The 16,301-nt window shown below is 48.4% G+C and overlaps 10 protein-coding genes across 10 annotated transcripts; 6 read left to right on the top strand and 4 right to left on the bottom strand.

Annotated features, from left to right (window-relative positions):
- Positions 1–14: 14 nt before the first annotated feature.
- On the bottom strand, positions 15–846 carry LY89DRAFT_693705 (RNA methylase family protein-like protein; the record flags this gene model as incomplete). The annotated part of the gene is made up of 3 exons (XM_018216653.1): positions 15–543; positions 590–688; positions 740–846. The coding sequence occupies 3 exons, from the start codon at positions 844–846 to the stop codon at positions 15–17; spliced, it is 735 nt and encodes a 244-aa protein (XP_018076624.1).
- An 813-nt stretch (positions 847–1,659) lies between these two features.
- Positions 1,660–2,946, top strand: LY89DRAFT_680409 (uncharacterized protein). Its single transcript, XM_018214075.1, has 3 exons — positions 1,660–1,903; positions 1,950–2,033; positions 2,088–2,946. The coding sequence occupies exons 1-3, from the start codon at positions 1,739–1,741 to the stop codon at positions 2,895–2,897; spliced, it is 1,059 nt and encodes a 352-aa protein (XP_018076625.1). The 5' UTR covers positions 1,660–1,738; the 3' UTR covers positions 2,898–2,946.
- On the bottom strand, positions 2,873–3,735 carry LY89DRAFT_680410 (defender against death DAD protein). Its single transcript, XM_018214076.1, has 4 exons — positions 3,388–3,735; positions 3,276–3,333; positions 3,164–3,227; positions 2,873–3,110 (listed from the first exon to the last, which is right to left on the bottom strand). Exons 1-4 carry the CDS (start codon positions 3,655–3,657, stop codon positions 3,044–3,046), a joined length of 459 nt encoding a protein of 152 aa, XP_018076626.1. The 5' UTR covers positions 3,658–3,735; the 3' UTR covers positions 2,873–3,043.
- A 249-nt stretch (positions 3,736–3,984) lies between these two features.
- Positions 3,985–4,405, top strand: LY89DRAFT_664114 (putative UPF0136 membrane protein; the record flags this gene model as incomplete). The annotated part of the gene is made up of 3 exons (XM_018212747.1): positions 3,985–3,987; positions 4,042–4,161; positions 4,214–4,405. The coding sequence occupies 3 exons, from the start codon at positions 3,985–3,987 to the stop codon at positions 4,403–4,405; spliced, it is 315 nt and encodes a 104-aa protein (XP_018076627.1).
- Positions 4,406–4,788: 383 nt separating this feature from the next.
- Positions 4,789–5,085, bottom strand: LY89DRAFT_693709 (UPF0287-domain-containing protein; the record flags this gene model as incomplete). Its single annotated transcript, XM_018216654.1, has 2 exons — positions 4,789–4,997; positions 5,052–5,085. The coding sequence occupies 2 exons, from the start codon at positions 5,083–5,085 to the stop codon at positions 4,789–4,791; spliced, it is 243 nt and encodes an 80-aa protein (XP_018076628.1).
- Positions 4,991–6,104, top strand: LY89DRAFT_292103 (Prefoldin beta-like protein). The gene is made up of 5 exons (XM_018206519.1): positions 4,991–5,281; positions 5,337–5,392; positions 5,556–5,590; positions 5,729–5,921; positions 5,980–6,104. The coding sequence occupies exons 1-5, from the start codon at positions 5,248–5,250 to the stop codon at positions 6,010–6,012; spliced, it is 351 nt and encodes a 116-aa protein (XP_018076629.1). The 5' UTR covers positions 4,991–5,247; the 3' UTR covers positions 6,013–6,104.
- Positions 6,105–8,525: 2,421 nt separating this feature from the next.
- LY89DRAFT_728436 (histone-fold-containing protein) lies at positions 8,526–9,587 on the top strand (the record flags this gene model as incomplete). The annotated part of the gene is made up of 4 exons (XM_018219263.1): positions 8,526–8,676; positions 8,714–9,085; positions 9,140–9,267; positions 9,339–9,587. The coding sequence occupies 4 exons, from the start codon at positions 8,526–8,528 to the stop codon at positions 9,585–9,587; spliced, it is 900 nt and encodes a 299-aa protein (XP_018076630.1).
- A 793-nt stretch (positions 9,588–10,380) lies between these two features.
- Positions 10,381–12,876, top strand: LY89DRAFT_714108 (RNA polymerase I-specific transcription initiation factor-like protein rrn3). Its single transcript, XM_018218103.1, has 2 exons — positions 10,381–11,069; positions 11,121–12,876. The coding sequence occupies exons 1-2, from the start codon at positions 10,481–10,483 to the stop codon at positions 12,560–12,562; spliced, it is 2,031 nt and encodes a 676-aa protein (XP_018076631.1). The 5' UTR covers positions 10,381–10,480; the 3' UTR covers positions 12,563–12,876.
- Positions 12,877–14,004: 1,128 nt separating this feature from the next.
- LY89DRAFT_292421 (uncharacterized protein) lies at positions 14,005–14,776 on the top strand. The gene has a single exon (XM_018206521.1). It carries the CDS (start codon positions 14,069–14,071, stop codon positions 14,552–14,554), a length of 486 nt encoding a protein of 161 aa, XP_018076632.1. The 5' UTR covers positions 14,005–14,068; the 3' UTR covers positions 14,555–14,776.
- LY89DRAFT_680416 (uncharacterized protein) lies at positions 14,487–15,371 on the bottom strand (the record flags this gene model as incomplete). The annotated part of the gene is made up of 1 exon (XM_018214077.1): positions 14,487–15,371. A coding segment is annotated over exon 1 (290 nt), but the record flags the coding sequence as incomplete, so codon positions are not given.
- Between the last annotated feature and the right edge of the window lie 930 nt (positions 15,372–16,301).

The following is a 16,301-nucleotide window of genomic DNA, read 5'->3' on the forward strand; positions in this document are numbered from 1 at the left end:
CTCCTATTTTGGCTTCATACCGCTGCGGGTATGTAAGCCACCAAAGCTTTGCTCGCTCCTTCCATACAATATTGAACTACTTCAACTTTCTTGCCTTCTGGGGCCAACTTCGCAATTTGCCTTAGATCGCTGGTTCTTGGCAGGAACAGTGCAGAATATATGCCCTTACAAGCTTCGTGAATTTGCTTGATTGAATATGGTGCCATGGTGTGCAGGTTGAAGATCTCGTCAGAGGTATAACCTGGGCCTCCCCATGGTGGTGAAGCAAACACAACTGTCTTCGTCGGATCGATCGACGACAGATTGTTGGATAAATAAGAGAAAGAATCGTCGTTGATCCAAGTGATCTGATCAACGACGCCGTAGATTTCAGCATTATGCTGAGCGCATGCAATAACTGAGGGGTCTTTTTCGATAGCAATGATAGTTGACCATTGCTCTGATAAGGCAAAGGCGATCACATTTCCACCTGCACCCGCGAACATATCGATTAAGACGGATTTCGAAGAAGGTACAAGTCCACGAAGATCTTCTGCCACTTTGCTAGTACGTTGTTAGATGAGTAAAGAAAATGCGTGGAGAATCATACTTTGCAATGGGCTCTGGAGTGACACCGAACCAAGCATCGTCTGTCATGTGGATACCTTCATCGTATAACGACCAAATGCTGTAGCGTTGAGCCCAATATCTTATAACCAGTTAGACAATGAACATGTAATTCAATGGAGGAAGCACTTACTTCTGAATGTCCCAGTCTACATCCTGGCGGCGGGTATAGTGATGACATTCATTCGTCAGCGGAAATCTATTCGGCCTGTCATCCATGACGGACTCTGTAGCTTCCATAGTCTCTTTGTGTAGAGTGATTGTGGAGCGACTCCGATTGAAGATGGTCTTAGTGTTGGCGTCAACTTTGCAATCCTCAGCTAGACTGCTTGAAGTCAAACAGGCGACCGGTCTAGACAGGAGTAGAACTGGTCCCTATCGAAGGACCTAGATTTGGCGAATCCACTTGGTGTGACCCCTGGATCGAGTGAGAATTTCGTCTCCCACAGATGCAATGAGAGCTACTTTTTCAATTCTTTTGGGCTGCAGATGTTCGACTCCTACTGTTGAGATCCTCTTGATGAATAGCGTCCTAGAGTGCTCTGGCTCCCCTGCGTTTCTTTTGTAGAACGATTACCAGAGAGATACCTGGAATATCTGTGACCGTCGCTCTAAGGAGGCACTCGAGATGTTTACCCTCTGGTTTTTCTTTTTGCACGTTCTTCACAGGAGACCCTATGTCCTCTAGCTCTTTTCATAGAGTACAGTAGATTTTTGACTAGAAAAGTAGTGAGACTTCAGAAGAGGAGTGCCGTGTGGAGTCCGGGTGCGTGATCTAGATGTGATGTTCGAATGTAGAAAGTTCTTGACATCTCAACAGCTTGAAAATTGCAAAGTCTGTCAGTGACATACTCATACATACAGAAGAATCTCTGGTATAGATACATACTAATCACAAAGTTTCCCTTAAGTCACGCTTGACCTTCTCCCAATTCCAAAAAATATTTTGAGTTGAAGGTTCAAATTCACGTGTATAACCCAGTTCAGGCAGGAGCTTGGGCCACGAGGCTGCGCTAATATTCTAGTGGCATCAAGGGACCAGATTGCGGGAACCAGGAACCGCAATAATATTTCAACTCACTCGGCTTTCGGACGTGTACAATTTGTGAGGCGGACAACTTAATATCCGACTATGTTCAACGCTCTAAACCGTTTTATTTCCCGGCTAGACTCCGACGTCCCAACCCAAAGATCAGATCATGGAGCCTTTGGCTTCCAAGTACTCCGGAACAAGTCCCCAGAGCTTGCCGTTGAGCCTTGGTTTGACTTTGTAGTCGGTATTAATGGCCGGATGATTGTATGTATGCTGTCAAACATGGCTGGCGCGTTTCTGACTGATTCAGGACGATTCTGATCCAAATCTTTTTGCCCAAGAGATTCGAAATTGTGCAGGAAGCACGGTTACTCTTGGTCTCTGGAGTGCTAAGGTATTTGTGGCCGAGGAGACATATTTTAGGGATTGAGATGTTGAGATTGTATAGGGACAACGAACGAGAACGATACACATTCCTGTTCCAGCCACGAGTCCGTCACTTGGGCTTACGCTCCAGTGGACATCCATCAACACCGTCTCAAACATCTGGCATATTTTAGACGTCCCCGCCAACTCACCAGCCGATGTTGCAGGTCTTCTACCATACAGCGACTACATTCTAGGAACTCCTGAAGGTGTACTGCATGGCGAGGCAGGTCTAGGGGAGTTAGTTGAGGACCACATTGGACGACCGCTACGACTATATGTCTATAACAACGAATACAATGTTACGAGAGAGGTCACAATCCACCCAAGCAAAGATTGGGGCGGAGAAGGTGCTTTGGGATGTGTCTTGGGTTATGGAGCTTTGCACAGATTACCAGCACCCCTGAGTGAGCCCTTGGCCGGACCAGGAGAAACGTTGTTTGATACCAAAAATGCACGCTTTTCGAACGAGGAGATTAGACCATTATCTGGCTCTGGAGATTATATGGTGCCAGCAGCTGCTTCAGACCCAAGCGATTTACTAGTTCCAGCACAACTGGTAAGTCCGCTTGTCGCAAGTGGGAGGGGCAGGAAAGACAAGAAGCGTGGCCACGCTCCGAACAAGCCATTCATGGACGATTACTTTACGGAAGGGGAAAAGAAGAGTAGGGAGCTGGACCACGCGCCAAGTGCCAAGAGTACTCCTCCACCTCCTCCGCCCAAGATGGGAGGTCCTCCTAAAGCTGGCGGGCCTCCTAACACAGAAGAGACGGCGGTTGAAGAGACAGCGGTAGATGAAAAGAAAGACGGCGATGATAGTGGTGTAGACTAAGTTATGGTCTGTAATTGATATATGGAATGCACATGAAGAGCATATGACTTTTCTCCGATTTGCATCGCGCCTGTGTTGAGGATCCGCTTGACTTTTGCTATTCCTACATGCTCTAGAATTCCTGCCTCCCATGGGTATGATACATTTTAGTTGATGAAGTTGACGCAGAAGAAATGTAAGATCAAGCTTCCAAATACGTAGTCCGCGAACGCCCTGGGATATGTTAGTGGACTGTCGTAAAAAAGACAAAAGTCAACAATGCTCACCTCTCCGGAGACACCTCGCCAAATTCTGCCTTGTTCTCTGTGTTGGTCTGTATCCGTAAAGAGGCTATATTTGATCAGTGATGCTTCACATCTGCCATTCGAGGCCACGTACCAGTCAAAACGAATTGTCCCACCGTCGCCGAGAAACCTGACAAGAAAGCATTGAATGGCTGCAATCTCAAGATCAGTGTCAAATTCAGCCATGTTCAACATTCTGGACTCACGTAGTTTCCAGCAATAACGCAGTAAACGAATTGGAGCACTCCGACCACAACCAAGAAGCCCATAAACACATCAATCAGCTTTGTTCTCTGCGGTGTGGTATCGAGGTAGTTCTGCCATATTCCCAGTGCGACTTCTTGCGGGGTCTGGTTGTCCTTTGCTTTGAGTGATGCTTTGGTAGGAATTGTAGGTACGGAGCCAGCTGCTGTGGAGGATTGAGTTGTGGCTGCAGCAGATGGTGTAGGCTCACGGGCGTTACGTTTTGGTGCCATTGTAATAGTGAGGGTGTGAAGTAACGATGGTTTTCGAGAGTTGTCGTGGTGTTGGAAGTTGACTTGTACTTGGGACTTTTGTGAGCTATGAGGCCACGAAGCTGGATGTGGAGGCCGCGCCAAGGCTAGCGATTGGCCGGGGTAAGTTGACGACCGACGACCGAGGGGTCGGTGTTCTAGCTTGGAGCTTGAGACGAGAACGTCTTGATGTAAACATAATAAGATTTCTCCTCAAATTGATTACAAGAGATCACAGTAGGCAGTTGGCACACTTCGCGAGTTTCTATTACAAGATCTATCAAGTTTAAGCTATTCACAGTCGCAAACATGGTTTGTAACTCTCTATGAGCACCAGCGTAAGACATACTCACACATATCACACAGGGCGATATTTCGACTCCAGCGTACATTATGGGAGCGTTGACGGCTGGCGGTGGAACTTTCGGATACGTCAAGACAGGATCAATTCCATCAATCGCCGCAGGCGTTACCGTTGGCACCTTGGTAAGTCCGTTGTCCTTACTTACAACGGAAATGTAGCTTACAAAAGCCACAGTACCTCATTGGTGGTTATCGTATCCAGAACAAGTTATCATATGGAGTTGAGCTTGCACTCTTAGCATCCATTGTGCTTGCCGGATCATCCATCCCAAGAGCCATCAAGAGCCAGAAGCCACTGCCAACGGGTCTGAGTGTCCTGGCGCTCTATGGCCTTTACACGTATGGAAGTGCGTTCTTGAAGAAGTAGAGAGGAATGGGATGAATGGAGTCAAAAAGGATCCAATTCCAAGGCTTGTTGGTATGGCTTTAGCATGATTGAATGGCTGCTCTGTTTCCGGGCGCAGAGCTAATAATCCACTCTAAACTCGCAACACCACTTCCAAACCCTTGTATACAAATTCTAGATGAAGTGTGAAGCGCTGTGCTCTGATATCTCGATCAATGCTCGGTGAAGTGGAGTATGATGCCTTTCGCAACCTATACTGTACATCCCAATAGTCCGTGGCCTGATATTCCCAAAACGCCAGAAAATGCCCATTGTGCCGAAAACCCCTTGATATGATATGCCATGTCATGCCACCATCTTGCTGGCTGTCTGCCTTGCCATCCTCATTCGGTGTTCGCTCTCAATCATGAGTTGGAATCGATCTCGGCCCACTTCGACCTGATCTGCTCATTCTTGGCCTTCGCTTTTTCTCGATTTTGCTTCGTTCGCTCTAGTCTCTGAGCTCGTAGACATTTGTTGACTTGAGTCTTTGCGTCGTTGCACATGCCAACTGCTTTCCATAAGAAACCTCGAGCATGGCATTCGTCAAGGGCAGTCATAACCGCCTCGCAAGCTGTCGCGAATTAGAAAACCGTGCTCCAATTGAGTCTATTGTAGAGGTGTTTACCGCTATTGTCTTTTGTGTGTAAATGTGGATGCATATTTGCTGGCTGAATGTGCAGGAAGTTGATAGTTCAAAGGTCGTGTGTTTTCTTGATCTCCGAAGATGGTTCTCTAGCATGGATCGGCAAACGGAACTTGCCACTTTTTTGAAGCTCCAATAGCTCTTTCTTTGGACATGCGACCACTTTGCAACAACAATCATGGCGCAACAAATCACCCAAAGGAAGCAACAAGGTATGTCGAAGTTGCATGCATTTCGGCACAATAAATGCTAATGCTGGTGTTCCAGAGCTTCAGATGCAATATACGAACTACAAGAATGGCCTTCAGCAGATAGCACAAAAGGTGGGATAGCTCTCCTCTGCGGTCATGTCAAAAATCCCCCGGCGATACACACAAGATGAAATCAACAGGATAGGTCTATCCTGCCACTGGAACCTTTCATGGTCTTGCTATGCTCGCCTTGCCTTCTTGAGCCGTCAGAACAGTCACTGACATCCGCAATTAGATCGGTGACGTTGAATCCGAAGCTGAAGAGCACAAGTCCGTCTCAATATCCTATTCTATTGCAGTCTAAATCTGCCCGCTTCGGTCTCTTCATGATGGCGCGAATCCAAGATTTCACTTGCATAGATTACGAACCTCACCGCTGGAACCTTTGCTCACCGCTTTTGCATACAGACTTGTTCTTGAAACCCTCGAACCGCTCCCGGCAGACAGGAAATGCTTCCGGATGATAAACGGCGTCCTGGTTGAGAGAACGGTGAAGGATGTCGTCCCTGCTCTACAGATCAATGCGGATGGTCTACGGAAAGTGCTGGAAGGTCTCGTCAAGCAATACAATGCCACCCAGCAGGAGATGGAAAATTGGAAGGCAAGTTCGAGTCCGAGAAGAGCAATAGTCCTAGACTGCTAACTTTTTCCTTCTGCAGAAAAAGAACAACATCCAAGTTGTCCAACAATGAGTGTACCATTTCAAAAAACCTTCGCGGAAAGTCAAGTCCGATATCGAAGCAGGGCATACAAGGACAAGGCTGATTAAGTCCCGGGAGTTACGTCAATGCATAGCGTGGTAGGGCTAGGAAAAAGTATGGAGTTCTGGCTCATAAGGCGGTCAATCATAATGGGTTGAGAAAGCATACCGTTCCATGCTTCTTCGGGAAGACTACAAGTTCCACCTGTGCAGCCCAGCTATGCCCGAAAACCTAAATATATTCAAGGCGACCCGGATTTGCTCAGAAAATTTCGATCCCAGTGGCATTCCGAGGTATCTCGCGACGTCACATCTCGATCAGATGATATCCAGCTCCTTGGGAATTGTACAACGCATCAACCAGTCAAGTAAGCCTTACCTTTATTCGACAGCGGCTGCCGCGTCTGCTTCGCCCAACCGCCTCGCTGTATTGCTGCCCAATGAAAGGAAGGCTGAGCTCTACGAGCAACGACTGGTTGCTAAGCAACTTGCGTGAAGGCTGGTTCGCATTAGAGACGCGATGTGCTGTTCTTCTCCACCCCTGCTCGTACATTTTGTATAGGTGGTGTGGGTGCCATTGCGAGAACTCTGGACGTCGAATTTTGATGCTTCAGGACTTTGGAGATGTCCGGTATACTAGGTAGCAATGGAGAACGTTGTTCTTTTTCTGTGGCATATCTTTGAGAATTCACCCGGATAATAGCTTGACATCACAAAATTAACCCCTCCCTTCGCCGTCGCCTCACTGATAGACTCTCGATATCTACCCGATACAACGCTTGACCTCACCCACATCTGCCTCAACTGACGAAATCTGAGTCGGATGGCATGCTAGAAAAAGAAAGACCAAGGGGGTCCGGCTAGGCCGGCAGGACTTGAAGGTGTCCAGATAGCATCATGTTCAGCTGAAGATCATGGATGGTGGTAATAATAAATAATAATGTTTAGAAGGATGGTTGTCCCCCATGAGTACGTATCGGGACATAGGTAATGGTACTTAAGATCCTTCCGAGAAGTCGGTCTGCGGTCCCGTCCGATAGTTGTGAATAGCTGTACTAGAATGTTCACATATTGTCGAAGAGATCGAGCATCTTCGAGTGTTCGGTAGCGGGGTCAGAAGATGTCTCTTTCCCACAATCCTGCTTCTGCTCCCAAGTAATTCCAGCACATCGAAGTAGGAAGAGGACTGCGGCTGCCTACTGTGCTGACACATGTTGCCTTGTCTGGGACCATAATGATATCTTATCGTCGAAGGCCGAACAATAAATGCCATGTGTGATTCTGCCCCCAACTGCCTGGATGTGGTGCGGCAGAGAAAGACGAAACGTCTTCCTGCGGCTTACTGGCTTTCTGGCTTCCTACCCCTCACGACTTGGGTTTAGCTGACAGATTGTGAGCGAGGGCGGGTAATTCGTTGACCCGCTGACAGTCATTATTGGCCGGGAGGGTAAAATGCAGCCATCTCGAGCCCTCCACTCACCTGCACTCGTCGCCTTTCTTTTTTCGATTGGAGCAGACATCGTGTTTTTCGGCCTCGAGATCAGTCAAATCAAACATCTGGTCAAATATCCAAGGCTGCCCATCCCCATCGCCCTCCCCACTGGTTGTCGCAGTTTCTGTACCTGAGTCTTGACGCAGCATCGCACGCTAGCTCGAGTCGAAAGTCCGTCAAGCGAAAGCAAAGGTAAACACAGCGACAGCTCCTGCAGCTGCACCCACCCACCCATACACACACGACCTCCTACATACAGACGACACCAGAGAGCATTCGCGTTCAATCCGACTCCCACTTCCTCGATCCAACTCCCCGTTACACTCACTCGTCCCTCGACCTTGCCGAACCATACACACACCGTCTCTGGTCCCCAAACCACAGCGCGCATCGTCCCTACACCGACTCTTGTCCATTGGATCACGGCGAGAGCTTTCTAGTCCGACCATCGCATCGCTTCCTTGGCCGGCTCCCAGCATAATTCATCCGTCTGCAACGTGGGGTCGTACCTTTTCCAGAGAACCAGCAGCAGTAGCAGCAGCAGCAAGAGCAGCAGATTCCAGATTTGCCATCCCCAATCCCAATTCCAGTCCCAATCCGCTACTGCGGCCTCCGACTCGACCCTTTTCTGCCTTAATGCAAGGCGCATAGTGCAGCTTCGCCTTCTAAAATACTCCCCGCGGTCTCCAGCACCCAGTGCAGACGTGCGTGTAGCCAGCCCTGCTCCCTTCAATCCTTCTATAGTTAGCTGTTCAGATCTGACGCGACAATGCAGGATACCTGCAGCAAGCAGTCATTCTCTTTCACCAACTATTCCGAGCCCCAAAGGCCTGCATCGGGGCCATCCGCTTCTGGATAGCGCGAGGTCAGAAAAGAAGGGCTTGATCTGACGCAGGTCTTGCATAACTTCGCCTCGAAACGGAGTCTTCGTTGTTCAATGACCACGTTGTCAACCAAGGAATTTCCAGAAAGCCACTATCCGAGAGCTGCAGCAAGCCTTTTAACAGGAAGCCATGTCCGCGAGTCCTCCAAAGGAAACGGAGCACGAAGGTGTACAGTCGCCTGACGACCCAGATGCGCAAATGAATCAAGACCCACACTCCTCAGGTCTGGCCTACGAATTCGAGGTGAAAGAGCAAGATCGCTGGCTTCCAATAGCAAATGGTTAGTCGTCCCCCTTCTTCCTGATTTGCCCACCCAGATATTCTCCGCATATTGAAGCTCGCCGTGACTGGCACCGCTTCGAGGACCTGTATCGAGTGCTCGCGGATGTTCCTGAATTGGCCAGTCATTGAGCTCGGTGCGCAAACGCTTCAAGTTTGTTGTGTTACTGCGATCATATGTCCTATCATGTCCCACAGCTCCTCGTCTCCGTCCCCTCAGGCACCCTCCTCCACGTCCAAAACTTCGAAAGGTTCCAAAGATGATTATTTGGATTCTAACATAAGAAACTTTGCTCCAGTTGCGAGGATTATGAAAACGGCCCTTCCCGAGAATGCCAAAATCGCCAAAGAAGCAAAGGAATGCATGCAGGAGTGCGTGAGCGAGTTCATCTCCTTCATAACAAGCGAAGGTTGGTCCCCTATCCGCCCAGACCACTTGCTGTTCTGGCTAATTGCCTCCACAGCGTCCGAGAAATGCCATCAGGAGAAGCGAAAGACCGTCAATGGAGAGGACATCCTATTTGCAATGACCTCCCTTGGTTTCGAGAATTATGCTGAGGCACTCAAGATTTACCTCTCTAAGTATCGAGAAGTGAGTTGTCCGCCTATGACTAACTAGTTATGGGAGTCCTACTCAGCAACAAAACTAACATTGCGGAGCAGACTCAGTCAACCCGAGGCGAGAACCGACCTGGTAGTCAAGGGTTTGGCTCGGCAGCCGCAGGAGGATCAGGAGGGGCCGCAAACGCGACCTCGTCAACGACCTTTGCAGGCGGGCCGGAAGGAACTAACAATATCCTTGGCGGCCAACCGGGAGAGGGTGCAGACCATGACGGTGGCTCTTATGGAAACATCTATGGTGGCCAGGTCTCAAGCGGACACAATGGAGCAACGGGTGGCGAAGGCTACTAAGATTACAGCAACTTCAACAAAGACACGGGCGTACAGGTGTTCTTACTCGGGAGGATGCCAAGGATATGTTCTGTGGGTGTATTGACTATAAGGTATTGGTGTTGGGATGGGCCGTGGATACGGACAGGGTGAGGTTGGCTTTTCAGATACCTATGAGATGTACACGACGGACAGGGCCAAAAGTACGGAGGATTTTATTTTTGCGCTAGATTTCTTCGCTCATGTGAGCATACGACAGTGACCTTAGGGTAGCTCATGGTCGATGGAGGATGACCTGGGCGATAACAACAGTGGGGTTGTAGGATAAACAGTCCTCAGACAATTGCCAGTATAATATCATGTATTTGACCTGTACAAACTACGTGCCCACACGCAAACTCTTGAGGCACAGTTGAGGTGTTTGATGGCTGCCAAAGCTCTCATGATGCCATGATAAAAAGAGGCACTGCAAGTCATGTCTTAAAGTCTCCATATCTTCGGCATGGCATGTTACATATTCTCGGTGAAGAATCTAGAAATATACTCTTACCAGAAGGTAACCCATATACTTTCTTCAGCGATGAGCAAATGAAGTGTCTACTTATACATTGACAGTGAAGCATTTCTACTAGAACAGAAGATCAAATCTCAAAGAAATTCATCTTTGATATCACGTCGGCGCAAACGTCTACAGCCTTGTCTCCAGCCTTGCGTGGGGTCCGCATTCAACTAGCGCACGTGCCCAAGTGGATCCCTTGATTGACCCTCAAAATATTTTAAGATAGGCACACGAGCGATTTTTTTACATCTGCAACAACTCTCGACATTCGCTTTATCCGACCTCGATTCCTCCAGAACGATCCCATGATAACACATAGCTTTTGTTTATCCCGTAGAGGAGTCGCGATTAAACCATGGTTCCCCTTGTTCCCATCATGAGGGCGACTGCGCCTACACCGATCGCAAAACCTATCAAGCCTCTTCTTCGACGTGCTACAGTCTCTGGTACGGTGCGCAAGGTGGATGATGCTGGTCTCGACGATGATATCCTCTCTGCACCACCTAGTCCGAGTAAGAGAGCGCGGGTTACATTTAACCCGACTGTCGACACCAAGGTCATGGAGGAGTACCAGGTCAAGGGCAGAAGTCTCGAGTCCGTCAGAGGGGAGGTCAAGAGGGCTCTTCAGGCGCATCTGAAGCGCGACAGCGAGGGCTACGACGTAATCAAGGAGGTCCTTGCCCCGAGGCGTGCTGAGGACGAAGACGACGACGAGGCTGACGCAAAGGCGAATATCAAGGCATACGTGCTTGCGCTCACAAGCCATGCCTCAATGCTGAACAAGAACTGCTCCGACCTAGTCAAAGCAGTTCTTGGGTGCGAATGGATGGGCCGAGATGAGGGGTTTGTTAAGGCATACATTCTTTTCTTGGGTAGTCTGGCCAGTGCGCAGGGCGCGTACGTGACTATGGTCCTTGAGATGCTGGTGTCGCATTTCTATGGTGGTAAGATCTTCTTGCATTACAAATTAGTAACATCTCTAAGTTGTACTACAGTCAGACTCTCAAGCGGTCGTCTTCCAGGTTGTCCTGATGTCAACCGTGATCAGTTGGCATCAAGGATTCATGCCGCCCTCAAATACCTCCTACGACTGATTCCTTCCGCCAGCGGTACCTTATCACCGATTTTGAACACCAAATTTCCTTCTCCAGATGACTCCAAGCGGGAGCACACAACATACATCACCAATCTGGTTCGTCTTATTGAGTACGCGCCAGAGCTGAAATCGGATGTATTCGCCCTTGTCACAGACCGTCTCGTCAAAATCGACGTGCAGATGCAAGTGGACTTGGAAGACCTGGACGATGAAGCTGCAACGGCTATCGTTCAGGCACTGACACTCAACAATGCACCTGCCACTGAGGCTGAAGACAGGGACGATTCCGACAGTGACCTCGACTCGGTGACAAGCGAGGAACAAAACGACTCACAGCGAGTCAAGGAAATTCGCGAGAATGTTGAGAAGATGGACGCAATACTCGACCTCCTTTTCAACATCTACAATCCATATTTCGCTGATCCGAACAGTGTGGAAGCTGCTTCGATGTTCGAAACTTTACTCAACCATTTCGTCAATATCATCCTTCCCACATATCGATCACGACACACGCAATTTCTACTTTTCCACTTCGCACAAACCGCTGAGCATCTTGTGGACCAGTTTGCTGGAACATGCGTGCAATTGGCCTTTCAGTCAAGCCGACCAGCTGTTTTGAGACAATCCTCTGCAGCATATCTCGCCAGCTTCGTTGCCCGAGGCGCACATGTCCAGCCCCATGTTGTCCGGACGGTCTTTGAGCTCATTGGCAGCAACCTGGACATCATTCGAAGTGATAATGAGGTCACTTGCCGTGGGCCCGACCTGAAGCGCTACAGTACATTCTATGCCATGACTCAGGCTTTACTGTACATCTTCTGCTTCAGGTGGCGAGACCTCATTGAGTCTAGTGAGGTATTGGAGGAGGAAGACCCTCTAGGCTTTGTCAACCAGGACCTAGATTGGACTCCTGGTGTTAAGGAGACACTCTCCCGCACGATATACTCAAACCTTAACCCGCTCAAGATTTGCTCGCCGCCGATTGTTGCCGAGTTTGCCAAGATTGCGCATCATCTTCGCTTCATGTACGTCTATCCGCTTCTCGAGACCAACAAGCGGATACGCCTGAGCCAATTCTCCTCGAGCCATGCCAATGGTGCTTTACGAGACACTGGCAATGGTGGAAACAATGAAAGCTGGCATCAGCTCGATGCTTATTTCCCTTTCGATCCATACCAGCTCCCTGTCAGCAAGAAGTGGGTCGATGCCGACTACGTCCAATGGAAAGGCATTCCTGGCCTTAATGAAGATGAGGATGAGGACGAAGAGAGTGGCGATGAGGAGGATGGAGACGAGATAGAAGTCGAAGATAATACCGCGACGGACAGCGACGACGAATGAATCTCCTTTTTATACTATAAGATTTGGGACGATTTTGGTCCATACAACAGCGCAGCGTTGCTTCATTGGCGTTTATTTCAGGCATAGCGAGCAGGAAAATAAGGGCCATAATCAAAAAGTTAGCGTCGAGGACCAATGCCTGGTTGGCACATTGGAGGCGTTCTGATATCTTGTACTATTTCGTGCAGGATCTTTACCATGTGAAGCGATATGGGCCGTTAGATCTTGCTTTTGCACACGCATAGAGATCTTAGAGCCTTCGAGAGAGGTGGCGGTAGCTAGATGAGATTTGAGGAATGAAAACTAGATACCACACAACACCTGCCTTTTCATTGTTGACTTGATTTGCTGCATTCATGAGACGCTTGATATCTGTCTGAACCTCGCTCCGAACTAATTACCTTTGCCTTCCGGGCTCCTATAATATCATTCTCTTGTAGACTTCTGGGAAGTAGAGCCTACTAAGACTGCGTTCTGGTGCTGATTTTTTGAACTCTAAATTACTATGGTTGCAGTGTCAAATAAAGATCGACGTGAAGATCTTACTTAGCTTTGGAAGACAATGCTGGTGGGCAGATGATCATGCAAGGAGGGAAGTGGCAAGCTACATGATCATTTATGCAGAATTAGAAAGCAGAGACAGACAAGCCTACCTCAGATAGAAGAGTGCCACAAAGACTTGAAGTGGCAAATCAAACCCTTTCGGCTGTCCTTTGAAGAGGAGGATTTGGATAGAGGATAACTAAAAAGTAGACAAAAATGAACACCGCTAGCCCATTGGCAATATAGCTTAGAAACTACGGAATCATCTTCCTTTGACAGAAATGATAGGTAGAATCGATTACCGGTAGAGCGCCGAACATTGTTGTTAGAGAAGAATCACGTCAAGTTTCGAAATGGGGTGGTTTAGTAACTTAGGATATATTCCAGACAGGTTGTATAGGGTAGGAACGACCGTCGACTTCTCTGCTCGGCTGTTCGTACTTTTTGTGATAGAATTGCAGGTCAGTATAATGTAGATGAAGGGATTTTCTCCATCTGGACAAGATACTAACTAGTTCTATTGTGTGTGCAATTGTTGGTCGCTGGAGACAGAAAATAAACATTGTATTTCGACGCTCGGAATACAAAATCTTTGACCGCAGCAAGCATTCTCCATTCTGATTTACGTGCTTGCTGCTACTGTTCGAATTTTCTAGCCCAGGTGGAGGATGGCAGAGGCGATCACGTGACGTTATCACGTGGATAAGAATCGTGGAGCTGTTCCGGAGGGTTCCTCCAACCGCAGATCTCTAGCACAGAACTTCGACCCTTAATTTTTCATCTCTCTGACTGATCCCTTTCCTCAGATCTCGACACTCATCGACATCCATCCAACTTAATAGCTCCTCTTAACGCACGTGCCATAAGAGCTACTAGACTCACCTGCGAATCCCTTCCTACCATCCTGCGACAAATCGACGAGGTCTAGATCTGTTTTCACACGTTAACATCTCGATATCAAAGATGGGCATATCTGGCAGCACAATCTCCTTTTCGAAGGGACTGTATCATCATCTCTTCGAACTTGTCTTGGAACTTGCCAGACCATTGGTTCGAAGTTTGACAACTCTTTGCCAGCAGCAGAAGCGCCTGAGTCAACAATTCAAGAGTAGCAACTATGATGACACGTCCACTTCGTCGATTATGGCCACAATGGGTACCAGATCTACACGTCCTTCAACGTGCTTGACATTGGCTACCAACATCTCGCAATCATACCTCCTCATCAAGTCATCTACGTGTTGTGGCCTCCCTTTGGCAGGGTTCGAAATCACAACTCACAACAATTGGGCGCGTGTCCTACAACTTGCCGGACAATGTAACTCGAGATCTCAAGAGATACCTCGCATTGGCTGGCTCGTCCTTCTGGTTCGTAGCCTCGTGGGTACTTCCTGTTCGATAACGGAAGGGGTTTATAGCCTCGTCGGTACTTCCTCTTTCATTGACTGAAGCTATTCACGCTAACGTGTCATACGATAGGCTACATGAGCTACTTAAGAGATCTTCTATCTCCATCCTCCGTCTCTGTTACATCTCTTTTGCATGGCCGGGTCTGGGCATCACTTCCAGCAACATCCATAGAACTATCATGAAGTCGAGCAACGTTATGTCTACTGGACATGGGTCCTTGACACAAATGTGCCACAGAGCTGCAAGAATAGTCAATAGGCCCTGGTCCAAGTATAGCTTCAGCAAGCGACACCAACGTGTGGTATTCGAGCAGCAACAGCACAACTTGTACCTTGCACCGGACACCCTTATGTCTCCAGGTACTCGACATCATTAAGACCAGTCCCTGATGGTTCATTGGCCTTCACTGGGAAGACTTCTAGCCAGAAACTATGCGAAACACTTCCACAATACTGTTCGACAGCATCAGGGGACAACAAAGCCATGACACTAGCCCGAATTCGCTATTGTACCATCCTAAAGCTACAAAACAACTCTCTCTACACTTGCTTCCCGAATTCGCTATTGTACCATCTCAAAGCTACAAAACAACTCTGTCTACACTTGCTTCTCGATTTCAGACCCCTACCTCCTGAATCAGACCAGGGGAGGGGCTTGTGCAGCATTCAAACACACAGAAGCAGCCCTTCAGACAATATGATATCATCTGGTTTTTGGAATATCGACCCAAGCTTCTTGAGCGTTAAGGAGTATGGGAGTGCAATACCGCCCGCAATGAAGGCCGAAAGAGACGGGGCCAAACACGAGACCTAGAGAAGGAAGGCAAAGACTAGCAAGTAAGGAGAAGAATGCGTAGAGGGAAGAGTGACAGGTATGTTCATCACAGCACAAAATGGTCAATACTTCTGTATGAACTCTGAGCGCTTCAACATCAGAATAAAACAGCTAACCGACGTCAATTTGCGTGAATTTATGGAAATGACGCCACTCAAACGCGTGAATATAGATCGCTCTGTGTGTCCCGGATAAGCAGAGATCTAGAGAGGTCTGAGATTGCAAGCACAACAAGGAGAAAACCGGCTGAAAGATACGGAAGCTACAAACATCAGCGTACAAGTGATGCGAAAGACCCCCCAGAACTGCCTCTAGCTCATTTGTTGAACTACGACGTATACAAGTGAACGAAGGCTACAGAACCAAAATCGAGTGGGTGCGAACTCGAAAAATCTCAACGTTCGATCTGCCAATATCAACAAGCACAACACAACGATCCGACATACTTGCGCCGCAATAGCTCTCACTGCTTTATACAATCGACACATTCGAATGTATGTTCAAGATGGAAGAATCGGACGACGTTAAAGACTACAAAAGACAGGTTGGCGTCGCCCGATACCAGCAATTGCTGGCGAACCAGTTCGTGGGGGACAACGAGACGAAGTCTAAAGCCTACAAGAGGCTGTTCAGCAAGAGGAAGAATCGTGACCAGTATTGGTCACAGTACCTGGCTTGGGTACAATCATTGAAGAGAGGTAAGTGTGCAGTTCCTCTTGAGACGTCAAGTGCATACTAATATCTTCAAAAGCAGGGAAACTGCCATTTGAGGCAGGGGAGGTTGGCGACCTCGAGGTTTATAGATGCCTGGCAATGTCCCACGAGGACGAGGACATCAGACGAGAGAAGAATCTTCCCCAGTTTCCTCTGGAGGAAGAAGAAGGAGAATGTCCCGGGGAGGACAGGGGTCTCGAGGAGGGTCACAGACCCCTCGTGTTGGTGCGTCCTTCGC

The sequence above is a fragment of the Mollisia scopiformis genome (assembly GCF_001500285.1).
Source record: "Mollisia scopiformis unplaced genomic scaffold LY89scaffold_3, whole genome shotgun sequence".
NCBI classification, from domain to species: Eukaryota; Fungi; Ascomycota; class Leotiomycetes; order Helotiales; family Mollisiaceae; genus Mollisia; species Mollisia scopiformis.

Bases quoted from the DNA above. Each gene is read 5' to 3' on its own strand.
- LY89DRAFT_680409 (XM_018214075.1), top strand. From the start codon at position 1,739: ATGTTCAACGCTCTAAACCGTTTTATTTCCCGGCTAGACTCCGACGTC. The intron at 1,904-1,949 runs GTATGTATGCTG...TGACTGATTCAG, and splicing joins GTATTAATGGCCGGATGATT to GACGATTCTGATCCAAATCT. The intron at 2,034-2,087 runs GTATTTGTGGCC...GAGATTGTATAG, and splicing joins TTGGTCTCTGGAGTGCTAAG to GGACAACGAACGAGAACGAT.
- LY89DRAFT_292103 (XM_018206519.1), top strand. From the start codon at position 5,248: ATGGCGCAACAAATCACCCAAAGGAAGCAACAAG. The intron at 5,282-5,336 runs GTATGTCGAAGT...CTGGTGTTCCAG, and splicing joins CACCCAAAGGAAGCAACAAG to AGCTTCAGATGCAATATACG. The intron at 5,393-5,555 runs GTGGGATAGCTC...ATCCGCAATTAG, and splicing joins TTCAGCAGATAGCACAAAAG to ATCGGTGACGTTGAATCCGA.
- LY89DRAFT_680410 (XM_018214076.1), bottom strand. From the start codon at position 3,657: ATGGCACCAAAACGTAACGCCCGTGAGCCTACACCATCTGCTGCAGCC. The intron at 3,228-3,275 runs GTACGTGGCCTC...GATCAAATATAG, and splicing joins GGGACAATTCGTTTTGACTG to CCTCTTTACGGATACAGACC. The intron at 3,111-3,163 runs GTGAGCATTGTT...AACATATCCCAG, and splicing joins GGCGAGGTGTCTCCGGAGAG to GGCGTTCGCGGACTACGTAT.
- LY89DRAFT_292421 (XM_018206521.1), top strand. From the start codon at position 14,069: ATGGGCATATCTGGCAGCACAATCTCCTTTTCGAAGGGACTGTATCAT.
- LY89DRAFT_714108 (XM_018218103.1), top strand. From the start codon at position 10,481: ATGGTTCCCCTTGTTCCCATCATGAGGGCGACTGCGCCTACACCGATC. The intron at 11,070-11,120 runs GTAAGATCTTCT...GTTGTACTACAG, and splicing joins GGTGTCGCATTTCTATGGTG to TCAGACTCTCAAGCGGTCGT.